This window comes from Pinus tabuliformis, chromosome Q, assembly GCF_031772625.1.
Source record: "Pinus tabuliformis cultivar Carrire ecotype Pingquan chromosome Q, CPIR1, whole genome shotgun sequence".
Taxonomy (NCBI): Eukaryota; Viridiplantae; Streptophyta; class Pinopsida; order Pinales; family Pinaceae; genus Pinus; species Pinus tabuliformis.
Genome location: NC_142296.1, coordinates 923,451,890 through 923,465,335, shown reverse-complemented (window position 1 = coordinate 923,465,335; position 13,446 = coordinate 923,451,890). Strand labels below are relative to the sequence as shown.

The window sequence follows — 13,446 nt, the reverse complement described above, 5'->3', positions numbered from 1 at the left end:
AAAAAAAATACAAGAGAGCTTTTCGCTTAGTACATGATCGAAAGATTGGATGATACTAACTGACAAATGACCTCCTATTTAAAGATAAATCCTCCAACGGCTAGTTCGAGTGATCCTTGTCAAAGCAATCTTGACCGTTGATGAGGATCAAAATTTCCTTTAATCTCATCCGTCGAAATTTTAAATATTGAGGAAATTTCGAATTTTTCAATTAAATGTATTTTACTTAATTCAAAAATTAAATTTTTGAATTAATTTCCTCAAAATTAAATTTTTGAATTAATTTCCTCAAAATTTTAACTTTGACTTAACCCCAGGGACCAAAGGCATAAAATTTAGCAAAATAATCAAAAACCTTAGTCCCTGGACCTCTTAAATTTTTTTTTTTTTTAAAGGACCCACGAATTTTTCCTTTGGAAAATTTAATTTTACCTAGGACCTAGGACTTATGAGGGGATAATTTTTTTCTAACCCTCAAGACACTTTACATCATGATTTTTACATTTTCTACATCTCATGGGGGAAATCCCATTTGCAAAAGACCCCCACAGACTACCCAGTTCTGCGACACAAATATAATCTATCAGATCAAAAAATTTGTAATAAAATAACTTAACCAAATAGTTAGGATTATTCCCAAATCACTTTTATGTAGACTCGATCTAGAACACTAGGAGTCCCCTAAGATCCCAGTGACAAAATCTATTTCGGCTTTGGGGTAAAGCTGAAGGAAAACTTTGTCGACCATCCGGGAATGGATCGGTGAGACAAGAAACTTCCCGGAACGTAGATCGTCACCAGAAAAGTAGATTTACCTAGGTGATTACATACATGACATGGATTTGCTGAGATTATTTACATTATACACATGCAGACTGGGTTTACATTATAAAATGATCCTTAGGCTGATGATGATAGCAGGATGGCCGGAACACATCGATTAGGGGCGATCCCTTTTGCGAAAAAAGGGGGTGTACTTCTATGGGTCGTTGACACGTAGTGGTCAACATCTGGCTCTACTTGGGGATACGTTGCTGCACTAGGGGAATGTGAGAATCTAGAATCTGCATCCACGCAACACACAACAAAAAATAAGTAGCATCCATTCAAAAATCATCATATAACATTAAGCACAGGAAAGATATAGACTCTTCATTTATTAACATGAAAAACACAAATCTAACTACAAATTGAAATACTGAAATAAAAGGGCATAAGGTTAGAAACACAATACAAAGATGCCCCATGGCATCATATGTGTTCAATATATTGTATATTGAGCATTTGCTTGCTTTCAGGCAAATTTGTCGGCTGTTTCTCGGATGTGCTATGTCCAATTCTGCATAAGGTAGGACTTTTTCCTATCCGAAAATCAAGCTGCTTGCGGCAATCTGATGCATCAAATCGCTTTCTCATTCTCTTTCTCTTGCGCTTTTTCTTTGTGGCTGACGATGTGGAACATTCTGCTTCAAAACTCTCAGATGAAGTATGTAAGATATGCATGACATGTCTCTCTTCATTCTGCGTCTGATTATTAATTTCCATTTTATCCAGGTCACCTTCAATTAGCCACTTTTCAATGGAACAAAGGACCTCATGATGACCAACTTCTATAAATAGTGAAAGGAGGCCTCCATTTGGTATCTGTTGTCACGCAAAGTGTCTAGGCACCGCGGCAACGCTCAAAGTAAAGGTTGTCACTCTCTATCCTTACTCACTCCGTTTAGACTCTCTCCTAGGCAAGTCAAGGGGGGTAGTCCCTAAGGTAAATGGACGAGAAAGCCTGTGGAACACGGGCTCTAGGAGATTTTAATGATGGACAACTTGATGAATGAATCTTAATTAACTCAGGTTGATAGATTAAATGCCAATGTAAACAATATATGACCAAAAAAAAACAATTATAGACCAGTGCCTTCGATATTTGAATGTGACGAAAACTGACGATCATAAATAATCCATATAAATGCCGAACACCGCATCACACAAGATATTCTAGATTTAAAATGATTATCGTTAATGACCAAGATCTAGAACAGTCAATATGATTTATCGCGCCTTGACCATAGAAAAATCATGAAAATTGCATTTAATCACCAAATAACACCAAGGAATTTTAAATTAGAATTTTAATTATTCCTTAGGCAATTAGTTGAATGAAGAAATCAAAATCTTTTAATGTGATAGAAAAATGAATCAAAGGGTTAAAAATTTTAAGATTTTAATGGGCCATAGTTCACTTCAAAATATTAGATGTAAAAGCGCAAATCTCCTTAGTTTATTTTATTCTTAGTCACAAAATATTTTGAGATTTTCTTAATCTTTTAGAAATTTTTAATGTTTTAAAATTTTTCTAATTTTATATTTTTTAAATGTTTCTGGATTTTTTAAAACTTTTTTAATGTTTTTTAAGATTCTTATATTTTTTTAATCAAAACCAAAATTAAAAAAAATAAAAATGAAATAAAATGAAATCAAAAGAAAACAAAATTGATTTTTTTTTTTTTTTTAAAGGATCAAACTAAAAAAATATAGAATCGAATTTGGAAATTTAAAAAAAAGGACCTACGCTAACCCTAACTCGAAACAAAATAAAAAAAATGAAAATCAAACATGCTAACTAAACTGACCAAAACCCTAAAGAAAATACAAAACTAAATGAAAAGAAAATTGAAGTGCTCCTTTATTGTGTGCAGATCTGCGGAACTTGACGGCGAAAGAGCAGTTCAACGGCAGGGATGGAATGGTTTGAGTTTGCTTGCTGCAACGGAAATGGATATAGGCAGCGACGAGCACACGGATCTGTGGGTAGTGGATTGATGCAAAAGAGTTGCGTGGAGAGGAGGGGGAAGGTTTCACGGGAGAGGCAGCTTATGAAGGAGGAACAACGTAGATATGGCAGAGAGCAACGGTGTGGGATGGAAGGAAATGATGCTAGCTCAAGGAAGCTTGCCGAAGGGCGAGGAAAGGACGTAGAAGGTTTGCGACAACGCGTGGGAGAGAGAAACGTGAGAATGGAGCAGCGTGAGAGGTATGGCTGCGACAAGGGGAATGAAGAGACCCATGGACAGCGCGATGGAAGAGGCTGGACGACTTTGAGGGATGGACGGACTTAGAGCAGCGGGAGAGCAAGCTGACAGAGGATGTGCAGAAATGGACAACGATGGCAGGGGTTTCGAGGGTTTGGAGATGATGAATGGATGGCTCAAAGCAGGCAACGTAGATGAAAGGATGAAGCTGCAAATGAAGTGGAAAGCTCACGCGGACAATTGAGGGTTATTGCAATTTTAAGATAGCATGGATCTACGTGGGAAAGAAGCTGCGTGGAGAGGGCTTGGATAGCAGCAAGAAGGGATTAGATCTGAGAGCAAAAGAAGAAAAACGCAGGGAACAGGGGAAGATGCAACAGAAGGAAGGAAACCCTAGGCAGCGAAAATACTTCCAAAATTTTTTGTTGAAAAACCTTCAAAATGCAGACAGAGAGAAACCCAGCAGAAAACGGTAGACGAAGAACCCAAAAAATTTCCGGAAATCATGATTAAAATGTCACATTTCTGCTTTAGATTTGTCAGTGAAATCCCTTAAAAATTTTCTGAAAATTAAAAATTTTAAATTTAAAAACCTGGACTGCAAAAGGCTGAATAATATTCCCTGCAAAATTTGATGTTGTTGAACCCCAGAGATCCAGATCTTACCCTCCAGGGCCTAGATCTGGACTCTGCACAACCTTTAGCTTCAGATCTGTAGCTGCAATACAACAAGAAACACCGAAACGATATATACAATGACCCAAAAAACACCCAAGTCAGAAAACTAAAATTTTATAGATTTATGTACATAAATGGCAGATCTATCAAATCTAGGGAGTATGAGTCTGACTCCGTTCCGAGATCTGATGATCTAAGGCTCTCAATAGCCAGATCTAACGATTTAGCACAAAAAAATTAAAATTTTTTGAATTTTAGAGGATGTACTAAGCTTAAAACCCTTCATGCATCACCCATAAAAATATATTATGATAAGCCCGGGATCAAATTTAAGCTAGGGTCTTCAGAAAGCATGGATTGGGTGTTGGCTGGTTCAGTCGAGAACTTCCCCGAACGCTCGATGATCTATAAAATCAAGACTTTCCTGCAAAATCTCAATTTAACCGTTAACATAATGCGAGAAAACGATAATAAAATTCAGATTTAATAGAGATACCTGCAATTATATTCAAAACTTAAATTATCATTCAACTCCCAGCGACTGAGCAAGATAACTGTATTCAAATCACTCTTCAGAAAGCTATCATCAATGGCTAAAAAGAAATCTATGCATGAAAATGACACATCTTACAGTATTTCCACGAAGAGTAACACCAACAGAAATTAACCTCAAAGTCTTTCTTTATTGCTCATAAAAAAAAATACAAGAGAGACTTTCGCTTAGTACATGATCCAAAGATCGAATGATACTGACTGACAAATGACCTCCTATTTAAAGAGAAATCCTCCAACGGCTAGTTCGAGTGATCCTTGTCAAAGCAATCTCGACCGTGGATGAGGATCAAAATTTCTTTTAATCTCATCCGTTGAAATTTTAAATACTGAGGAAATTTTGAATTTTTCAATTAAATGCATTTTAATTAATTCAAAAATTAAATTTTGAATTAATTTCCTCAAAATATTGACTTTGATTTAACCCCAGGGACCAAAGGCATAAAATTTAGCAAAATAATCAATTAACCTTAGTCCCCGAACCTCTTAAATTTTTTTTTTTTTTTAGAAGACCCACGAATTTTGCCTTTGGAAAATTTAATTTTATCTAAGACCTAGGACCTATGAGGGGATAAATTATTTTTCTAACTCTCAAGACACTTTACATCATGATTTTACATTTTTTACATCTCAAGGGGGAAAACCCATTTGCAAAAGACCCTCACAGACTACCTAGTTCTGCGACACAAATATAATCTAGCAGATCAAACAATTTGTAATAAAATAACCTAACCAAATAGTTAAGATTATTCCCAAATCACTTTTACATAGATTCGATCTAGAACACTAGGACTCCCCTAAGATCCCAGTGACAAAATCCATTTCGGCTTTGGGGTAAGGCTGAAGGAGAACTCTGCAGACCATCCAAGAATGGATCGGTGAGACAAAAAACCCCCGGAACATAGCTCGTCACCAGAAAAGTAGGTTTACCTAGGTGATTACATACATGACATGGATCTGCTGAGATTATTTACATTATACACATGTAGACTGGGTTTACATTATAAGATGATTCTTAGGCTGATGATGATAGATGGATGGCCGGAACACATCGATCAGGCGCTATCCCTTTTGCGAAAAAAGAGGGTGTACTGCTATGGGTCACTGACATGTAGTGGTCAACAGTATCCTTTGACAATCTAACTTGAACACAAGTTTTCTTGAGTTGTTTAGCCAAGTATACCAATGCTTGTTTAGCACAAGGAATTCCCAAGCGAGAATTCCAGCATCTCTTTTGGTAGACTTCGAGTGCCACCCTAAGAGGGAATTTCTAAGCTTAGTGGTGAGGAATTTCAATGGAGTTTGTGGGACAGTTGAATTCATTCTTTAGCGAGTTCAAACTTCCAGGAGGACGCAAGAGCAAAATCGTACCACCGAGCTGAGGGAGTTTCAAGGGGTAATTTTGCCAGAGGATTTAGGAGAAATTTGACTAAGGGTGGACCAGCAATTGTGGAGAATTTCATGGTTGGAAATTGCTATTCTAGGGAGAGCCAAATTCATCATTTTGGGCCTACGCAGAGGTGTCACTGGGCAGAATTCGTGCGTTGGATTCTTCTCCCTTGTGCAGGGCCATTCTACCACTGATTGAGGAGGTTTAAGTGACATATTCATTAGTTGTAGTTTGTGGGGGACACAGTTTCTGCCAGGGAGGGCGTAGCACCGGTTTTGGTTAATTCCAGGAGGTCAGAATTAGTTCAAAACATTTATGGTTTTGTTGGTCGGGGGTCAAGGACGCTACTCCTAATTTTGTAGAATTTTTGTAGGAATTTTGGTGCCCCAAACAGTAGAATTATTGGGCAGCCAGTGGGGGAGGAGTAAGCTTAAATTTTGGGTCCTGGGTGGTCGGTAGAATTTTCCAAAACCGTTTTTGTGTTTGCTTGGGTTTGTGGTGGAGAGTCCAATTTTAATTTGGCGGAATTTTGCGGAAAATGGGGTCCACCAAGAGAAAGAGGGCCAACTTCTATAAATAAGGAAAGGAGGCCTCCATTTGGTATCTTTTGACAATCTAAGTTGAACACAAGTTTTCTTGAGTTGTTTAGGAAAGTAAACCAGTGCTATTTAGCAGAAGGAATTCCCAAGGGAATTCCAGCCTGTCTTTCAGTGGGTTCTAGTGCCACCTTAAGAGGGAATTTCTAAGCTTAGTGGGGAGGAATTTCACTGGAGTTCGTGGGACAACTCAACCCATTCTTCAACGAGTTCGAACTTCCAGGAGGACGTAGGAGAAAAATTGTACCATCGAGCTAAGGGAGTTTCAAGGGGTAATATGGTTGGAGGATTTAGGAGAAATTTCACTAAGGGTGGACCAGAAATTGTGGAGAATTTCAGGGTTGGAAGTTGTTGTTCTTGGGAGAGCCAATTCATCGTTTTGGGCCTGCGCAAAAGTGTCATTGGGCAAAATTCCTGTGCTAGATTTTTCTCACTTGTGCCAGGTTTGAGAAGAGATTTCTCTCAGTTCTTCCTGAGCGAAATTACAGGGCCATTCTACAATTGATTGAGGAGGGATAAGTGATATATTCATCAGTTGTAGTTTGTTGGGGACGTAGTTTCTGCCAGGGAGGGCGTAGCATCGATTTTGGTTAATTTCGGGAGGTTGGAATCAACCCAAAACATTTCTGGGTTTTGTTGGTCAGGGGTCAAGGGCTCTGCTCCTAATTTTGTAGAATTTTTGCAAGAGTTTTGGTGCCCCAAATAGTAGAATTATTGTGCAGCCAGTGGGGGAGGAGTGAGCTTAAATTTTGGGTCCTGATTGGTCGGTAGAATTTTCCAAAACCCCTTCTAGTTTTTTTTGGGTTTGTGGTGGAGAGTCCAAGATTAATTTGGCAGAATTTTCAGAGCACTTTTGGAGGCTCAAACAGGGGTTTCTTCCAGCCAGTAGTTGTAGAATTTCCAGTGTCAACACAGAGCTTGATGAGAAATCATTTCTTTGCATCTGGGGCAACGCATTTCTCATTTGGAATTGCCTAGCTTGCTTTGGCAAGCACAGGTGCACACATTCTATATATTTGTACTTTCCTCTTGATAATAAAATGGCTTAGTTTGGCACAGTTCTAGTGCAATTTTATGGGTGTTTAATTGTTGTCTAAATATTTCTGTGTTGTATGAGTATTTTGCTTTGTTTATCACTGTTATTTCCTTTTTGAAACAATACATCTTGGGATGGATCTACCAGGACACATGACTTCGGAAAACCCTAGGTTTTTATTCACTTTGCTCTTATGTAAAAGTGTTGCTTGTGTATTGTAAAGGTTGTTATGCCTAGAAAGCACACTTATCTTATGCCTAATAATGGATCCCCTATTTGTCGCACTTTGGCCTTAGACTCATGACATGTATTTTTTGAGATCACTCTACATATTTTCGTATGGAGGCACGGCTCCCAAGGAATTGTCACAACTCAAGAGGCAATAGCCACAACTTCGAGTCACTGGTCACAACAACCTAAGCACCTTGGGGCTAGGAAATCAATTCATATTTTATTGTAAATGAAAATGGAGCTTAAACCTATATAAAGGTTTGCATTTATCATTATTTCTCATGGTTCGGTTTAGGGGAGAAATCTCTTGGTGCTTAGTTGAATATCTACTGGGGACATTTGGAGGATCAACTCAAATATCTTGTGGGTGAGGAATCTTTTAGACCTATATTGCTATTTCTCTTGTTGTTGAAGCATCTTCACATATGTTTATGGAATAACAATTTGGTATGCTCTCTCCATTTTCTATTATGTTATCTTTGGAATGTTCTCTATGTTCCCTTGTTTCTTAGTCATAATCTTCATAAATATTGGATGTTGCCTCTTTTAGTAATATCTTTAGCCAAATTTCTGTAATTTGGGACAGCAAAGAAACAGTAAATGTTGTTTGAGGGATTCATCCATATTATCCTCTTTAAATCATTAGCATAACCTCACATGTGAGCCTTTGATTTGATCCCATTGCCCAATGGAAACACACTAGTCTCCATTCCTTCCATCCACTTATTTTACTCAATCCATCAAAAAACTGTTTGCCAGAATTTTCTCTTCATTTCACCCTTTGGTTTGATCTCATTGCCCAATGGAAACACACTAGTCTTCAGCCCTTCCTTCCACTTATAGTTATTTTATTCAATCCATCAAAAAACTGTTTGCCAGAATTTTCTCTTCATTTCACCTTGGACTGTATTGCATAAGTTTCAGTAATCCTATCCTAGGGAAGCTGCCATTGAGCCAGCCTAAAGTGTAGAAGAGGGTTGGTGAGGTGACAGTGGACTCACTCTTTTTCACACCAAAACCTTACTTGAGCTTTAGGACTTTATCTCAAGAAGTGAGGGTTTATGTGATAACATATTGGCACCATTGCCAGGGATAAAGTCCATTTTCTGGAGACATTTGTAGATCAACACATTCTTTGATGATAGTGTGTATTTGAAGATCCTACTGTTCAGGTTTGTGTGGATTTAGGTTTCGTGGTGCCACACATCCCCTCTTAGGGACATATTCATTTCGAGTTGCTACTTTCTCACTCCATCCTTGAGCATTGTGTTGTATTCTTATTAGGATAGCATGATAGCTACATGAGAATCCAAGGTGATCACTTAAACGAAAGGTATGTTGCTCAAGAATTATGCTGATGCTTCATTTTGAAAAGATGTGGGGGTGTCCAATAGATGATTGTAAACTCTTAGATGACATATATTATAGGATACAGCTGACTATAACCTAGAAAGATTTCATGGATAACATATATGCCTCCTCTCTAGAAGTTTCTTGTAATTAAATCTCTTCCATGCTTAGAATGATCTTGGATGAGCCATGCTTAATTTGATCTATAAGAAAAATGTTGCACACATAAAAACTAGTTGAAATCATGCCACTACCTTTTCAATGAAATGGCCATCATACTGTAAAGACAAATCATTATCTGAGATTATTCCAGTTATTTTTAATACCAGGACAGTTGATCCGTGTTACATATGGATCACCTCTACTTTGGATAAAGATTTCTGTAAATATAATGAATAAACTTCTGTTTTTAGGAACGAGGAACTATGATATGGAAGTTTCCTACCTGTCAATATGTTGTATTTTACTGGAACAAATTACTGTCCCTCAAATGAATAACTGTCTTGGGCCCAGAGAATTTGCAATCGAAAATATCTGTTACAATGATGTATTGTAATGTGCTGAGATTGATTTTGAACCCTTAAAGGACACAGAGACCTGCCCAACCTGCCCTTACAATGTGTAGCACTATTCTAGAGGAAGTACAAGAGCTTAAGTGATCACTTGATATGTTTTAAATTTTTGGTCTTGGGATTTAAGGGGAAGGAAATTTATTGTGTAGAATTATTCTGCAGGAAGTACAAGAGGTTAAGATCACACTTGATATATTTTAAATTATCGGTCCTAGGATTTAAACTGAGTACAAAAATTTCATTTCATTGCCAAATGAGGTAGACATTTAAATGAAGTTCATTTGACTCACACGAGATCATAGAAGCCTAATACTTCTTTGCGCTTAGGATTTACTTTATCTGTATCAGACAATTTGTTATACTATTTAATACTAATGGATTGACATTTTTTTTCTGGTGCAATGCGACCTAGGAAAATGAATTTATTTGTTTTGAACTTTATTTTTTAATGATTTGTATGACAAATCTGCATTTCAGGCAAACAAAGCTGAGGAGCATGTGTCAGGCAAGGCAATTGATGCTCTGCTAAATTATGAAACAGTGGTTCAGGTTCAAAATTCAAATACTAGATTTAGATTGTTCAATTTGCACTCTTCTTTCCTAAGAGAACTTATGTTCTGAGTTCTAGTATTAATTTGATATGTGAATCATCTTGTAGGCAGGCTTCACTGAAAATGATATTATGGTTAAAAGAATCATCCTGCAAGTATCGTGGAATCAACTCTAATACATTTTGCAGTAAATGGTACTGCAATAGGGCATGCTTTAATTTATCATAAAAGATAGATTTATTAATCAAGTTATGGATTTTTGGTTCCTATAGATTCCTTACCTCTCTAGTGGCTATAACATTAGGCTTTAAAAGGATAGACTGAATAATTAGTAAACAAATGAAAGTTTTGTTTATATGAGAAACAAAATGGTAATGATGTGTGCACGAAAGGGATAGGAATAAAACACTTATTAGTGCTCAAAATTTTTCTTGTGACCTGCCACACAATCAGCAAGGCTAGCTATGTTGCAGGCAGAAAGCTAGCCCACCCTCACCAGAGCTAACTTTCTCTCTCATCAGGCTTGTTACCGCTTGAAAATGCAAAGACTATTTTGCATTTCAAGGCATTCTTCTCAGCTGTACTGTGAAGAGGATGTGAGCTTTGGGAGTTTGGTACAAGTTGTGAATCCTAACATGGTGTTGTTTGGAGCGAACAAAGTTCGTTCTTCAAATTAAATACTCAAGAAGACTTGGAATATGTAGATCTCCATTGAAGATACAAGAATATATATTAAAATGTATAAATAAAAATGATGTTACAAATGAGAGTGAGGGTCCGCTTATATGTGATATTCCCACTTAACAACATTGCTAAGGGAAATATCAATTTTTGGCCAGTTTTGAATTAATTCACATTAGCACTTAGGAAGTGTGGGTTTAGACTCTAGAGGCCCCACATGTATTTTTGATCAAATGTGAGCCCAAACATTAGAGAATGGAGGAGAAAATTGAGCCACTAGTGGTACGTGGAGGCCACTCATAGAAAATTGCAGCCCACATGGGCAACACACTCTCACTGGAACGAAGTTGGTGGGGGAAAGTCGAGTTGGGCCCACATGGGCATCTTGGAGGCTCTTTGATAAATAGAGCAAGAGGCACTCATTTTGGTCATTCAATCATTTGTTCAGAAAAAGTGTTTTTGACATAGCATGCTTGAGCTGAAGCCAAGTTTGCAGTCATGTTTAGCACACGAGTGTCTCCGAGCAAAGATCTCAACCCTTGCTTCGGTGGACTTCAAGTGCCAGCCCAAGGAGGGAGTACTATCTGTTGTCGCATAGAATGTTTAGGCACTGCGACAACAGATCTGATTGGGGGCTGTCACCCTGATCCCCAATCTCTCCGTTTAAGCTGTCTCCCTACAGCAAGCTAAGGGGGGTAGACCCTATGGAAAAGTGGAATGAAGAAGAACTTGTTGGGAACCAACCAGTTGGAAAGATAAATCTTCCAACAGCTAGCTCGAGTGATCGTTGTCAAAGCAATCTCGACTGTTGATGATGATTAAAATTTCTTTTAATCTCATCCATCGAAATTTTAATTTATTTAGGAAATTCGAATTTTTCAATTAAATGAATTTTAATTAATTCGAAAATTAAATTTTTGAATTAATTTCCTCAAAATTTTGACTTTGACTTAACCCCAGGGACCAAAGGCTTAAAATTTAACAAAATAATCAATTAACCTTAGTCTCTGGACCTCTTAAAATTTAATTTTTAGAGGACCCACAAATTTTGCCTTTAGAGAATTTAAATTTACCTAGGACCTAAAATTAATCAAATTTTTGGCTTAGGATTTTAATTAATTTTGGCCAAAAAATTTAATTAATTAACCTATGAGGGGATAAATTTTTTTTCTAACTCTCAAGGCACTTTACATCATGATTTTTACATTTTTTACATCTCAAGGGGAAAAAACCATTTACAAAGGACCTTCACAAAGTACGCAGTTCTGCGACACAAATATAATCTTAGCAGATCAAGCAATTTGTAATAAAATAACCTAACCAAATAGTTAGGATTATTCCCAAATCACTTTTACATAGACTCGATCTAGAACATTAGGACTCCCCTAAGATCCCAGTGACAAAATCCATTCCAGCTTTGGGGTAAGGCTGAAGGAAAACTCTGCCAACCATCAGAGAATGGATCGGTGAGACAAAAAACCTCCCAGAATGTAGATCGTTACTAGAAAAGTAGGTTTACCTAGGTGATTACATACACAACACGGATCTGCTGAGATTATTTACATTATACACATATAGATTGGGTTTACATTATAAGATGATCCTCAAGCTGATGATGATTGTTAGATGGCAGGAACACATTGATCAGACGCTATCCCTTTTGCGAAAAAGGGGGTGTACTGCTATGGGTCGTTGACACGTAGTGGTCAACATCTGGCTCTACTTGGGGACATGTTGCTACATTGGAGGAATGTGAGAATCTAGAATCTGCATCCACGCAACACACAACAAAACATAAGTAGCATCCATCCAAAAATCATCATATAACGTTAAGCAGAGGAAAGATATAAGCTCTTCATTTATTAACTATTCTAACAAATTGAAAAACCAAATCTAACTACAAAATGAAATACTGAAATAACAGGGCATAAGTTTAGAAATACAATACAAAGATGCCCCATGGCATCAGATGCATTCAATACAACACATATTGAGCATTTGCTTGCTTTCAGGCAAGTCCGTTCGCTGTTTCTCGGATGTCCCATGTCCAGTCCTGCATATGGTAGGACTTTTTCCTATTCGAAAATCAAGCTGCTCGCGGCCATCTGATGCATCAAATCGCTTTCTCATTCTCTTTCTCTTGCGCTTTTTCTTTGTGTCAGGTTGTATCACTAACGATGTGTAACATTTTGTTTCAAAACTCTCAGATGAAGTATGTAAGATATGCATGACATGTCTCTCTTCATTCTGCATCTTCTCTGTCAAGAATGATGGATTAGTCTCACAGGTGTCATGAGTTATAACTTGATCTTCTATGACTGGTGGATTAACCGTGTGAGCATCAACCTGATTATTAATTTCCATTTTATCCAGGTCACCTTCAATTAGCCACTTTTCAATGGAACAAAGGACCTCATAATAAGATGGAGCTTGCTGCAGTAGATAGGGAGGCTTATGATCTGTTGACGTTTCCTTGTTTCTTTCATCCTCTGACTGATGCTGAAATTTCTGTACCTGTATTGTTATGGCATCCATTTGGTTAGAGTGTTCAACCTTCATAGCACTGACTTCCTTGGCATGGTCTTCCTCCATGTTCAATAACTTATTCTGAAGACATATCTAACTAGCTTCCATATCTTTTATTACTTTGTCATTATCTGCTTTTATGGTCATCAAGCAATGTTGCATAGAGTTTATCTCTTTCTCATGATTTGCTTGTATGATAGCTAACTGATTATTATAATCAAATCTCATGATGGTCATTTCTTCATCCATAATTG

General features: G+C 37.4%; 1 protein-coding gene across 1 annotated transcript in view; it reads left to right on the top strand.

Moving 5' to 3' along the window:
• LOC149222478 (ABC transporter B family member 25, mitochondrial-like) overlaps positions 1-13,446 on the top strand; it is a 553,005-nt gene that overhangs the window by 84,437 nt on the left and 455,122 nt on the right. Inside the window, exon 4 of the mRNA XM_089385458.1 lies at positions 9,912-9,983. Within this exon, the coding sequence (XP_089241584.1) occupies positions 9,912-9,983 (72 nt within the window). The remainder of the gene's footprint in view (positions 1-9,911; positions 9,984-13,446) is intronic.